Genomic DNA, 13,671 nt, shown 5'->3' on the forward strand with positions numbered 1-13,671 from the left:
GACAGGAGGTTATCCCAAATCTGCTGAGGCTACACGTCGTCTAGGTTAGTTAGTTTGTATGGAACTGGGGAAACAGGAATTATGTGGGTAGCAGTTTAGTTCTTATTTTTCTGATTTTAATCAAGTTATGAGTAACTGTTGTACTGTATTTACACAATTGCCCAACTAAGATTGCTTTTTTTTTTTTTTAACCTATTAGCTTTTTAATGGTACATTCCTTAAAGCCATAGAAGATGGAGGTGTAAGGGTTCTAAAAGAGAGATTAGAGAAATTCTTCCATCGGGTAAGTTCTTACTGTTTATTATTAGAGAACAGACAATGTGTTTGATACCAAAGAGGAAACAAAATGCACAAGTGCCTGCACGGAAGAGCTTCTACTCTGTGTGTGTGTGTGTGTGTGTGTGTGTGTGTGTGTGTGTGTGTGTGTGTCTCTGTCTCTCTCTCTCAGCAATGGGAAGACTAGAGTGAATGACTAAGAATGTTTGAAAAATGTTTTGTTTAATATTATTATTGTCTCACATCATGGAAGACTCTTTAGAAGGGATTTGAATAAACAGAGTGATAGCTTGAAGGGCTAGAATAGGATGATCATCTGTTACAGATAAAATCATCTTAATATCCATGTTTAGAAAACCATTAAAACCTTAATTATAATCAAGTATGATTAAACTTTTTCTTTAATAGAGTTATTTGCATGACATAATTACAAAGCCTTTGGCAAATCACATCCACTTAGTTTTGTCGGGCAATGGCAAAGTGTCTCTCAAATCCCCATGTGGAAAAGAACACCATACTACTGTTACCAGTTAGTCCTCTAGCTCCAACCTTGCTGATAATACATGCAGTGATGGAATTTCACTGATGGGATTTTTGTTTTCAGATTACTTTCAAAAAATGTGGGAGAGAAGAGACAGAATATTCCCTTCAGTTTAAGGCACTGGACCAGGACTAAGGAGAGCAGTTTTCAGTTTGGCTCTGCCACAGACTTCTTACCTGATGCTGGGCAGGGCTATCTTAACACATGGATGGAAGAGAGGGGGGCTATGTACAACTATAACTCTTGCATCCCCTACCTTTGTGTATTTGATTTTTCAACTTTAATGTTTATAGTGTAGTTTTTTGGATTTCATATAATACAACATTAGATGTGATGTAGAACATCATGTGTATGCTGCAGGGTTTCCCCAAATAATACTTCTGAATATCAATAACTAGAAGAAATGGTAGGGTAGTGAAATAACTTCTAGGATCATAGAATCTTTTGTTCCTTGTGAGTAAATGGAGCACTGGTGTGTAACTTTCAGCTGTGTACCCAATTTTTTGTGCCGACTAGAACAGTCTGTGTGTTTTCTCTTGTGATAAATGTAATGTGCCATATCCCAAGCACTTCTGTAAGTATGACATTTTGTATGCATTTACATATTTGTTTTTATACCACAGAACTTCAAATAAATAAAACAACTTCAATGTATAACATGCTTAAGTGCATTGTGGGATAGTTCATCACAGACACATAATGGTCATCAGATCCATTCACCTGCTAATGTGGAATATGTTGGTGGATTGTTTTGTAGTGCAGTTGGTCGTACTGTTGGATGCTCTCTGGTTCCATGCTACCTTTGTATCACTGTTCTCTGGCTTTTCTGAAGTACCCTGAACAATCTTAATTTGGCTTCTTCATGTGATCTTAGATCAGCACCATTACTCCCTACTTTGTCTTTTTAATAATATGGATAATAGAAATGCTGAAACAAAGATGCATATAGTGCTTAAAAAGTAACCAACCACTTCTTGTCAAGTCTTGGCATGCCAGTATTTCTGCATGGTTTATATCATAATCCATTATTCTAATGTATGACCTGCACACAACACAACTAGAAGAAAGAAGTGGAGATTCACTCAACACCAAGCTCTTCCAATATTTTTCCACATTTTCAAAAACACATACAGTAAATAAATTTTGTTCTGAGCCTTCTATATGTCTTACTCCAGCAGGTTTCTCTTATGTTTATACAGTAGAGGAGTTGCAGTGGACAGCACATTAGGGTTTCCATTCCTTTAGGATTATTTTTAAGCAAAAAGAGTTAAAATGTTGCTTGATGCTTTTCAAGGTCAGGCACTTAGATTTCAGTTTGCACAAGTTGTTCCAAGCAGGTGGTCTGCTGCACCTGCACAGAACCCCATTGAAGTAATTGGGGGCCACACATTGGTACAGGGGAGAACAACAAGGGATGCATACAACAACTTACAGGATTGGGGCCTTAGATTGTTGGCTTTTTGGGGCAGGGAGCCTGTCTTTTTATTTGTCTGCAAGACATTATGCACATCTTTGCTCCTCGCTAATGATTCTAGTTATCATTGATCACGCTGAATGTGTATAAATGAGATTTAGCTAAGCTCTATTTTGTCCATGCCCCCAAAATGGATTTGTGAACTAACATCGTAAATAATTGTATCAACTTGCAGTATGATATATAGGCTATCACTTAAGGTTTTGGTATAGAGCAAAAGTGCCCAAAAATTAACACAGAAAAGGTTAAGTTGAAATGTTAATTTTAAAGGCTTTATTATACCTTTTAAATATTCAGAAAACCATTAACTACCCTCCTTTCCTTTATATTTGTTCCTTCAGTACTTGCAAACACTGCATTTACAGTCATGTGACCTGCTGGATGTTTTTTGTGGAATCAGCTTCTTTCCATTGGATAAAATGACTTATTTGAAAATCCAGTCATTTATTAATAGGATGGAGGAAAGCCTAAACATAGTCAAATATACTGCCTTTCTCTACAATGATCAGCTCATCTGGTAGGTATCAGACTAATGGGTGGAGGAGGGACATAATATGCATCTTAAAATAAATGACATTGCTGTATTTATTATTATTAGTATTTTCATAGAGTGCCGAGGACACCTCATCATGGTTCAGGACTCCATTGTGCTAGATTCTGTACAGATACACACCAAAAAGACTGTCTCTGCCTCCAAGGAGCTTCTGTAGGGCAGACCTTTCATGTTGTGGGAAAAGATAGAACTAAGATTGCTAGTGATAAATGAAACTAGATTCTCCACGTACGTGGGAGTGATAAATAATGAAGAGGACAGGTCACTGACTGAGAGCAATCTAGATTGCTTGCTAAACTGGGTGCAAGCAAACAATATGCATTTTAATATAGCTAAAAGTAAATGTATACATCTGGGAACAAAGAATGCACATCATACTTACACGATGAAGATCTCTATCCCAGGAAGCAGTGACTCTGAAAAAGATTTGAGGGTTGTGCAAGGTAATCAGCTGAATAAAAGCTCCCAGTGTGATGTTGTGACCTAAAGAGCTAATGGAAGCTGGGATGCATAAACAGGGGAATCTTGAGTAGGTGTAGAGAGGTTATTTTACCTCTATATTTGACACTAGTGTGTCTGCTGCTGGAATACTGTGTCCAGTTCTGAGGTACACAATTCAAGAAGGATACTGATGGAGAGGGTTCAGAGAAGAACTATGAGGATGATTAAAGAATTAAAAAACATGCCTTATAGTGATAGACTCCAGGAGCTCAGCCTATTTAGCTTAGCAAAGAGAAGGTAACAGGTGACTTGATTAGTTTATTAGTATCTAAATATGGAGCAAATATTTAATAATGGGCTCTTCATCTAGCCGACAAAGGTATAACACAATCCAGTCTCTGGAAATTGAAGCTAAACAAATTCAGGTTGGAAATAAGACATACATTTTTAATGGTGAGAGTAATTAATTGGTGGAACAGTTTACAAAGGTTCATGGTGGATTCTCTGTCACTGACAATTTTTAAATCAAGATTGGATGTTTTTCTAAAAGAACAGCTCTAGGAATAATTCTGGGGAAGTTATGTGGCCTGTGCTGTTGTGTTAAATGATCACAGTGATCCCTTCTGGTCTTAGAATCTATGAATATAGAACAGTTGAGTATAGAACCTTTCCTAGTAGTTGTGGATAGTTTCCATTTTGAGAAACATACACATTGAAATTGGAAGAGCTGGCCACCCATGGAAAGGTCTTTCACTTACAATGTGATCTGGAGAATAAAAACTGTGGCAATTACTCAAACAGTGTGAACATATTTGGAGAGGACAAACAAGTTTTTCTTGTCAAGCAATGTTTTCTACAGAATTATTGAGACAGAGATGCAGTTTTAACACAGTTCAAGCTCACTGTGTAACTTTGTAGGCATACTTTCTTTTTTCTTTTTTTTCTCCAAGAAAGTTACAGAAGTCTTAAAAAAATAATCAGTGATGGTTAAATATTTGCATTTATTCACTTGTCAAGAATGTCACAGTGCACAATTTGAGTGTCAACAGGAAAGAGAAGCTGAGTTGCTTTACGGATGCTGGAGATTACAGCTGATAAGTGAAGAGACATGGAATTAATATTTTAAATGGTTTCCCTTTTTTTCTTAAATATTTAAGGCCCACGCAATCTTTCCTGAAAGAGGAGGATCTTTCTCATAGATTGGAATGACCAGTTAAAATTTGCATCCACATACAATGTATAAACAATGTGTCATCCCTTTTAACAGTATTTTAATAGTCATTTCATCTAAGCCATAATGATTTCAATCAGTAATGATGGTCTTAAATCCTGGGGCCTGGTCCAGCTGAGTGGCTGAATCAATGGAAGGTGATGGTAGTCAACACCAGAGAATTTTTGGTCTGTTACCTTACAGTCAGCGTCTGCAGTGAGGATGTTGATTGCAGTTGAAACAGATGTTGCATAGTTCACTAATGCAGAAACCTTAAGCACACGACATGTAGGGTTGCCAACTTTCTGATTGCAGAAAATTGAACACCCCTGCCCTGCCCTTTCTCTGGGGCCCCATCCCTGCTCACTCCATTCCTTTCCCTCAGTTGCTTGCTCTCCCTCACCCTCGCTCACTCATTTTCACCAGGCTGGGGCAAGGGGTTGGCGTGCTGGAGGGGCTGGAGGATGCAGGCTCTGGGGTTGGGCTGGGGTGGAGGATGAGGGATGCAGAAGGGGCTCCAGGATGGGAGGTGGGGCTGAGGGGTTCAGAATGGGGCAGGGAGTTGGGGTGTAGAAGGGGGTACCTTCTCTGGGCTGAGGGTGCGGGCTCTGGAGTGGGGCAGAAATGAAGAGTTCAGGGTGTGGGAGGGGGCTCGGGCTGGAGCAGGGGTTGGAGTGTGTGTGGGGGGGTGAGGGCTCCGGCTGGGGTTGCAGGCTCTGGGGTTTGGGGTACCAGAGGGGGCTCCAGGCTGGAGCCGAGGTGTTCAAAGTGTGGGAGGGGGCTCAGGGCAGGGGGTTGGGGTGCAGGAGAGGGTGTGGGGTGCAGGCTCTGGATGGCACTTCCCTCAAGCGGTTTCCAGAAGCAGCTGGCATATTCCTCTGGCTCCTAGGCGCAGGAGCGGCCAGGACCAGGGGGCTTTGTGCACTGCCCCCATCCGCAGGTGCCGTCCCTGCAGCTCCCATTGCCCGCAGTTCCTGGCCAATGGGAGCTGCGGAGCTGGTGCTCAGGAAGGCGCCTGCGCTGCAGGCAGGGACCGCACGTGGAGTTTCCTTGGCCATCCCTGCACCTAGGAGCCAGAGGGACATGCCAGCCGCTTTCGGGAGCTGCGCAGAGCCAGATGGTGCAGCAACTGGACTTTTAGCACACCGGTTTTAAATGAAGGGAGGGAAAGTTTTGAGAAGTAATTCATAAACCTCATAAATGTGATAATCTGACATTAGCATTCGACATAAATACACTCATTATGTTAAACTGCGTGGGGCCATATTCTGAGCTGACTCACAATTTGTAGATCCCTTCTGACTTCTGTGGAGTTGTAAGTCAGAGCAAAATTTGGCCACATGCTCTTAATGTGATGTGTGTGTTTGTTACAAAAAACAGAGCTGACTATCAATTTCTAATGGATGGTTTCTTTCTAATAGTGTGAACCAATATATTAAGTTAATAATTGCTGAAGATTTGAAACTGATAAGTTCCATATCAAAAGTGAAACATATAATGGGGAAAAGGACCTAGTCTGAACAAGATACTACCAGAATTACCATGTCTGAATTATTTTGTATTGAATCTTATTAATCATTAGGGTTCTTAGTAATTATTCACATCGTTAACACAATTAGCAGCTTTTAAAAATACTTTTTAAAACTAAAGACAATTTACGAATCCATATTTGATTTTACAAGCAAGTTATATACAACCAAAAAGTAATATTGAACAGCAGTATATTTTCAGCTAATCAGAACTATTTTTGATCCATCCTGACTTCATTTGCAGAAAATATTACAACAGATTGCATTTTTAACGGAAACAAAGAAGTTTATGGAGTTTGCTACATCAATGTAATTTAAAACGGACAACTCCTCTTCAGCTGTTTTTGATTTTAGGGTGTTTATTGACATGGCATACCTGCTTTTAGCATACTATATCACTTAAGAGTAGCTAGGCAAGGTTTTCCTATTCAAAGGCTCTTAAGAAGTGAGGAGAGAATGTGCACAATGTTTAGGTGAGAAATAATTTATAAACTATTATTTTAAATCATAGTCTTCCTATATGGGTCTAGATACCAGTATTTACTGTACATAATTTGCTTGTGAAATCAAATATGGATTCATAAATTAGGAAAAGCCTTTTTATAGCTCATGATTTTATCTCTTTGTTAACTTAGATATGTTATTAGTATTGTAGGGGAATGAGCATTCTATTAAAAATTAAACATATACTGGGACTGTCTGTACAAAAGAAATTGGTGTATTGTCATGTAAGAGAACTGAGTTAATTCTCCCAGGAAGCTCTAAATTGTGGCCTGTCCAGCTCTTGGTTAGAAAGGTGTTGGCCATGAAGGAAGGCCATTAGAGAAATTGTTTTTCCTGCTTTGCGATCTACATTCTAACTTTTTTTCCCCCCCTCTCTCATTCCAGGAGTGGATTAGAACAAGATGACATGAGAATTTTATACAAATATCTCACAACATCCCTCTTTCCAAGGCACATAGAGCCAGAGGTATGGATGTGTGGTTTTTTTTAACAGCACATATACTTTGCACAGATTTCTTGTACCGTATACACTATAGCAATAAGTACTTGAGCTGGAGCTCCTGTGATATAGAAGAGGGGAAGTTTCTGAAAGTGGGTTCTCCAACTTAGGAATTAATTCTTTATGCATACATTCCAGTCCAAAAAAAGCCCAAATTGATTGGCCTTTAGGGCACACTACAAAGTCTTACTTTTTGAGCAGGTATTTTTTGGGAGTGCTTTTTTTTGTAATTTGAAGATGTAGTGATATATTGATTTGTTTTGTAATGACTCTGCCTAGTGGTTGCATGTAGCCAGTGGAGGTCTGCTGCTGCTCAGGTTCTCTAATGGTTTTGTAATATATATTTAGCAGATGGTAAGTGTACTTCGAGTCCAGGATAGGTAGTTCTTTAGGTATGTCTATTTAAATCTGAATAAATATTGTCATAGAACTGTCAGTACAGTTCAGTTGGTAACACTCTAACTTCCAAGCCAGAACATCGTGGATTCTAATCCTATACCAAAGCTTGGGATCATATCAAATGCTAACCATACAGTGAACTAATATAATGCAGTACTGTATTCATATAAACTTTTTATATGAGGCCTTAATTTTGCCATTTTTGGTGACTGGCCAGGTGAATGTTAGAGATCACAAACCTCCCTTTTTTTTAAAAAAAAAAAAAAAAAAAGGAAAAAAAAAAAGTTAAAGTGCAGAGCTTGGGCTCAGAAAATCTGAGTTCGCTTCCTGTGTGACATTGAGTAACTCATACCACCTCTGTGTCTTGGTGTTCCTGTCCATCAGATAAAGAAGGTGATATTTACTGTATAGTTGTTGGAAAGCTTAATCCATTAATATTTGCATAGTGTTCTAGCTCTTAAAATGGATGGTGCTATGGAAATTCAAAGTGCTGCGATAAGATTGTGATCCTTGCTCACATTCCCTTTCTCAGTAAAGTTCATGCCAAGAGTGTGAGCTGTGATGGAGTGTGTGTGTGTGTATATAAATATATGGTATATTTGCCTATCCCGTTGATGCACTCCCAAGTATTTAATTGCTTTCTAGTAAAGTGCTTTAGTATAGATGGAGTATAAAAGGCACTAAATTAAATCAAGTTCAGTTCTAAATCTAGTCGTGATAATTGGTTAATAGCAAAAATACAGTAAACAAATCAGCTTTTACTTTTTTAGAATAGGTCTGAACAGAGGCATTGTTAACGAGCAAAATAGAGAGCAGCACATGACAGCTGCCAGTGATCCAAGCCTTTGTCACCTCCAGCATGGCTGTGTCTGAAGACCGTTTAGAAACTTCAGCTAACGCAGAGTTTGGCTCCCTGCTTAATAGGTAGTATCCTACAGGGAATTGCTCATGCTCTGTAGTATACAATAGTTTCCAATTGGCTACTATGAAACTCTAACTATTAGTTTGAGACCTGGCTCCCTCAAACTGCCTTTCTTCTTATATGATGTCATCTCAGTTACGATTAACAGATGCATTTGTTCTAACAGTCCCCTGCTTTTGATAAGAAGGTACTGGTGTTTTCAGTGAAGTGTCCTTGATCTTGGACTTGCTTCTCCCCTTTGTCCAGGTTTGCTGACGTTCAATATTTCTATGCAACAAAAATTATCTGTGTTATAAAATTGTATATGTGCCTAGGTGTTATATGCATTGAGAAAATATCCAAACAGACAATGCAAGTCTGTAGATTCCTTACAGCAGAACAGTTTCTGAACAGCAGCTCACATTGATTTCCACTTGGCAGACAATCTTCTTGATTTTCATTTGTAAATCATTCTGCTGGGTCGTCATGTTTTTACAACTACCACCTGAATTAAAAAACCATTAAACTAATCAGATTTGAATTTTCTATATATAGAGAGCAGAAAATACTCCTTTTGTACTGTTACACTACGAGTTGCTGCTAGTAATTGCTGTGTCTCCAGTTTTGCAAAACCATCTCCATTCTGTAATCCCCTTGTTTCCACACACTTGTAATTTTCCAAAACATTCATCTTTGGGGATAGAGTTTTCCATCTTTGGCATCACCATTAAGATGACTTGTTTTAACATTTTAGTGAAATCCATTCACTTGATTTTGATTAATTAGAGGATGAAAAATTATATTAAAATTTTCAAATACATTTGAAAGGTCAGCCTTAACTCTGCCTCTTTGCACTTAAAATGTGTTTTCTTTATGGGCCAAGTTATACTCCCACTGCATCCAGTGAAAGGAGGAACAGTCCCAAATCATTTATAAATGATCAGTTAGTACAGTATGTCGTTTATCTTAAACAGATTTTCATGCAGTAACTTTAAATATACTATGTGTAGTCTTCATACTTTGCATGATATTTAAGTTTCAGTGGGATGCACAAAACAAATCTGCAAAGATTTCTTATTTTGCTTGGACTTCAGCTAACTGTGAATGAGTTGTTCATTTCTCTCCCCGAGAAGGGGCAGGGAAAGGTGGCCAGTTTTGTCAAATGAATTCGATGGTCTTGAACATCTGTTCATACACATGGTAAAACCACCACACTTATGTGCGACCTGCTGATGGCCCATGAGCTGTGCAAGGTACTGCTGTGCAAGGATTGCACAACACCGACCTGCATGCTCCATAATTATCTCTCTCCTTTTTATGAGGACTAAATTCACTCTAATATAAACAAATAAAGTAAATCCTTATTAACAATGGCTAATGGGACTTAAATAATTTGCTTTTCTACTGATCTTTTTTTGTATACTGCAATTACACGTGAGAACAGCATGTCATTGAGCATAATTTTCATGTGGAGTTATTAGCAAATAACATGCACTTAGAGTTAATGCTGCTACAGATTAATCTGATGCTATTGTTTTCAGCCACCTCTGAGATTTTAATAGGCGTAATGGTTATATACCAAAAAGTAATATGTAATTATATGGGTACATAGACAGGGTATAGTGAAGAGACTATAATTTAAATAATACTTTACATTTTGTATAACATGAAAAATATATAGCCACCTAGGCTCAATACACTGCACAAATATTAATTGACTTTAGTAGAACCTTGCCCAAAGCCTGTGGCAGGGCCATGCTAGCACACAGGTCTCCAGACTCCAGTTCTTGTACCTTCCCCACAAGACCATCTTTCCTCCCATAACTGAATTAAAGGAGCTCTTGTAAGGTTTTAGAAATTACAGAAGTGAATGTTTCAGAAAACTACGGATTCTGCTTTATTTAGGTTCCTTGTGAGTCTGCACTACTGGCATCATATTAAGAAAGCGGGAGCTGGGATAGCCCAGTACTTTCCCAAGGGAGTTTCAGAAAGGCTGCTTAACTGGGCCTTGGATGTCACTGTTGGTGTTCACAAGTGGAAAAGGAACAGTATTCCCTTAGCAGTAGAAAACCTGAATGTTAGAAAGCAGTAAGGATTCAAATTATGCAGCAGGTTACAACAGGTACCCCAAAAGGGAGCCAACTCCCCTGCAGGCAACAAAAATGTTGCAAATATGTAGACTTGACTATAAACAACAAATAGGAAAATAATGTAGAATATTCAACAACTGAAAATTAGAGATGGATAAACATTATGTGGATGTTGAACTACAGTTATATTAAAACCACATCTGTATTAAAATTGCAGTTTTGATATCATTTGAGGGTTTCCTTTAAGAGCTTTAGTTAGGATGGTTGGCTAGTGACCAATGTATTACCTAGATAAAATGCAGTTCAACCGTGCACAGCTTTACCAGTGTGAGATGTAGCCTGTGCTGCGGTTAATATAAGAAATGTTAAGATATTAATGAGGAAGCAAGGATGGTCTTGTAGTTATGGCACTAGACTAGGACCTAGGAAGTGTGGGTTCAGTTTCTGGCTGTTCCACAGACTTGTGTGACCATGAACAACTCACTTAATCTTCTGCGTCAGTTTCCCACCTGCACAATGAAAATGTTTATCAACCTGACAATGGTAGTGTGAGGATAAGTTCATTAGAGTTTGCTCAGATACCATGATGACAGGAGCCATAAAATTACATTAAAAGAGCTATATATCAAAGTTAAAACTTAACTCATGGAACTTTTTTCAGATTAATAAATGTAAAACCAAAATGCCCAATTTTCTAAATATTGTTGTCGTTTATTCTTGCCCCACCCATTATGCATTAATGGTGTATTTCCTAGCAAGAGAGGTATAGTCTGCAGTCTGTCAATTGTGGACAGTTTCTTTAGCTACTGCAGAACAAAGAGAAATGGAAAGAAATGTCCCAAACTGTTTGTTTCCTGTTTGTTTTCAGTTAGCAGGAAGAGATTCCCCAATACGTGCAGAAATGCCAGGAAACCTACAACACTATGGAAGGTAGTTCTTATCATCTGTCATACGCTATACTGTTTCTTCCCTTCAGAAGGAAAGCTAGGCTCTTGGTGCACAGAATAAAAACTGAATGGTTTGTTTAGGTAGGAGTGTAAATGAATTCCTGGGACTAATTTCTACACCCAGATAATCCCATAGACTTCAGTGGGGTTGCACAGAGGATAAATCCATGTAGATTTTTGGCCTATGATGTGAAGAACCTGCTTTAGATCTACTGCATACCTATTTCCTTCTTGCTGTTCTTAGCATGTTGTACAGAAAGAATTTTAGTATTTCTCCAATTCCTTTTCCCCAAGCAATAAGGTTTGTCATACAGGAGCAAAACAATGGTCTGTCCAGTGACTTGCGTATCACAATGGCCTATATATTAAGTGCATCAGTGGGAGACTTTTTGCATTTGGCCAGTGTGTGACCTTATTCTGAATGAAGGGTTGGGTCCTTCTTGGCCCCCTGTTTCCAGAGCACAAAATGTTGCTTTCTTTAATAAAAACCCCGGTTTAGTGTTTTCCACTTCTTCAGCGTGAGTGTAAAATCAGGGTGGGTTCTAGCTCACTTCAGTCTTGCAAAATTCTGATGTTTTTCACATTTGTATATATTGTTAGGGAGCAGAAGAGTGAGATGTACCAGAGAGTACATTCTGTAGTCATCACTGATAGGGTATTCCTTTTAAAAGCTACTGGAGAATTTATTGGGTTTCCCTGATCATCTACGTATTTTTTATCTTTATTTCCCTAGCTCCAAATTATTTTGATGCTAACATACTAAGTCTTTTGAGGGTTTTTTTGAGGGCCTGTTGGTAAATACTGTTGCTTCCCTGAACAGTAGTCACCCTTGATCAAGAAAAGGCTGCTGAAAGGCCACTGATCACTTGCAACTCAGTCTTGAATCACAACATTCTGTTTATCTTGATCTAAAAGAACCCTCTTTCTGTACATTCTCACAAAGTTTACTCTAGACTAAGGCCCTGATCATTCAGATTCTTACTCACATGCTTAATTTTAAACATGAGTAGTCTCTTTGAAGTTGGGACCTAAGTCTTTCAGTTAATTTGAAATTACTAATTTGACATGGGCACATGTTCAGATCCTACGGTGACAGGGAGTTATATAAGTAACTGGGTAGACAGAAATTCTTTGTGTTCAAATGTATGCATGTATTTAAAAAGTTGTTTTAAAAAATTGTTCATGTGCTCATAAATTGTTTTTATTGAATATAAAAATGAATTATATCTGTCCTGTTTAATTCTGGTTTTTAGGTTTCTTACTGGACCTTTAAATCTTAATGATCCAGAAGCAAAATGCAGATTCCCCAAAATATTTGTAAACACAGATGGCACTTATGAAGAACTTCATTTAATTGTTTATAAGGTATCAAACTCTCTCTATTCCAGTGTATTATGAATCCAGCCAGGAGGAAAACACTGCTGTTTTATTTCTGAATCTATGCAGGAAGGTGCATATGGCACGACCAGCTTAGAACAGTGAGAGAGGGAGCTGTCTGAAGGTTCAAATTTCAAACTTCAAATATTCTTTTTTCTGAATTCTCTGGGTGTCTTTTGGAGGCTTTGGTTTAATCCAAATGATGCAAACTTGGCAAAAGTCTGTCTGTCTGTATTCCTTCCATGTTGCTTTACCAGCAGTGAACTCAGAAAGCAAAATATGCTAGCCAGGTGTAATATTTTCTCAGAGCTCCTGGTTTCTGGCTAGTGCCAACCCTAAGCTAAAAAGGTTATATTTGTGTTATAAAAAGGTTTACATGTGGGTTAGGACTGGTTTAACTAAATGGATTTTAAAACTGATTTTACTTAAAGATTTAGTATGTCTACACTACGGAATAAGGTCGAATTTATAGAAGTCGTTTTTTTAGAAATCGGTTTTATATATTCGAGTGTGTGTGTCCCCACAGAAAATGCTCTAAGTGCATTAAGTGCATTAACTCGGCGGAGTGCTTCCACAGTACCGAGGCTAGAGTCAACTTCCGGAGCGTTGCACTGTGGATAGCTATCCCACAGTTCCCGCAGTCTCCGCTGCCCATTGGAATTCTGGGTTGAGATCCCAATGCCTGATGGGGCTAAAACATTGTCGCAGGTAGTTCTGGGTACATATCGTCAGGCCCCCCTTTCCCTCCCTCCCTCCGTGAAAGCAAGGGCAGACAATCGTTTCACGCCTTTTTTCCTGAGTTACCTGTGCAGACGCCATACCACGGCAAGCATGGAGCCCGCTCAGGTAACCGTCACCGTATGTCTCTTGGGTGCTGGCAGACGCGGTACGGCATTGCTACACAGTAGCAGCAACCCATTGCCTTCTGGC

The 13,671-nt window shown here is 38.8% G+C and overlaps 1 protein-coding gene across 1 annotated transcript in view; it reads left to right on the forward strand.

The window, feature by feature from the left end:
- Positions 1-13,671, forward strand: part of CCZ1 (CCZ1 vacuolar protein trafficking and biogenesis associated) — a 36,370-nt gene that overhangs the window by 4,676 nt on the left and 18,023 nt on the right. Inside the window, exons 6-10 of the mRNA XM_077829310.1 lie at positions 200-283; positions 2,633-2,808; positions 6,913-6,994; positions 11,286-11,347; positions 12,618-12,729. Coding sequence (XP_077685436.1) covers positions 200-283; positions 2,633-2,808; positions 6,913-6,994; positions 11,286-11,347; positions 12,618-12,729 — 516 coding nt within the window. The remainder of the gene's footprint in view (positions 1-199; positions 284-2,632; positions 2,809-6,912; positions 6,995-11,285; positions 11,348-12,617; positions 12,730-13,671) is intronic.

Source organism: Eretmochelys imbricata, chromosome 10 (assembly GCF_965152235.1).
Source record: "Eretmochelys imbricata isolate rEreImb1 chromosome 10, rEreImb1.hap1, whole genome shotgun sequence".
Classification (NCBI taxonomy): domain Eukaryota; kingdom Metazoa; phylum Chordata; order Testudines; family Cheloniidae; genus Eretmochelys; species Eretmochelys imbricata.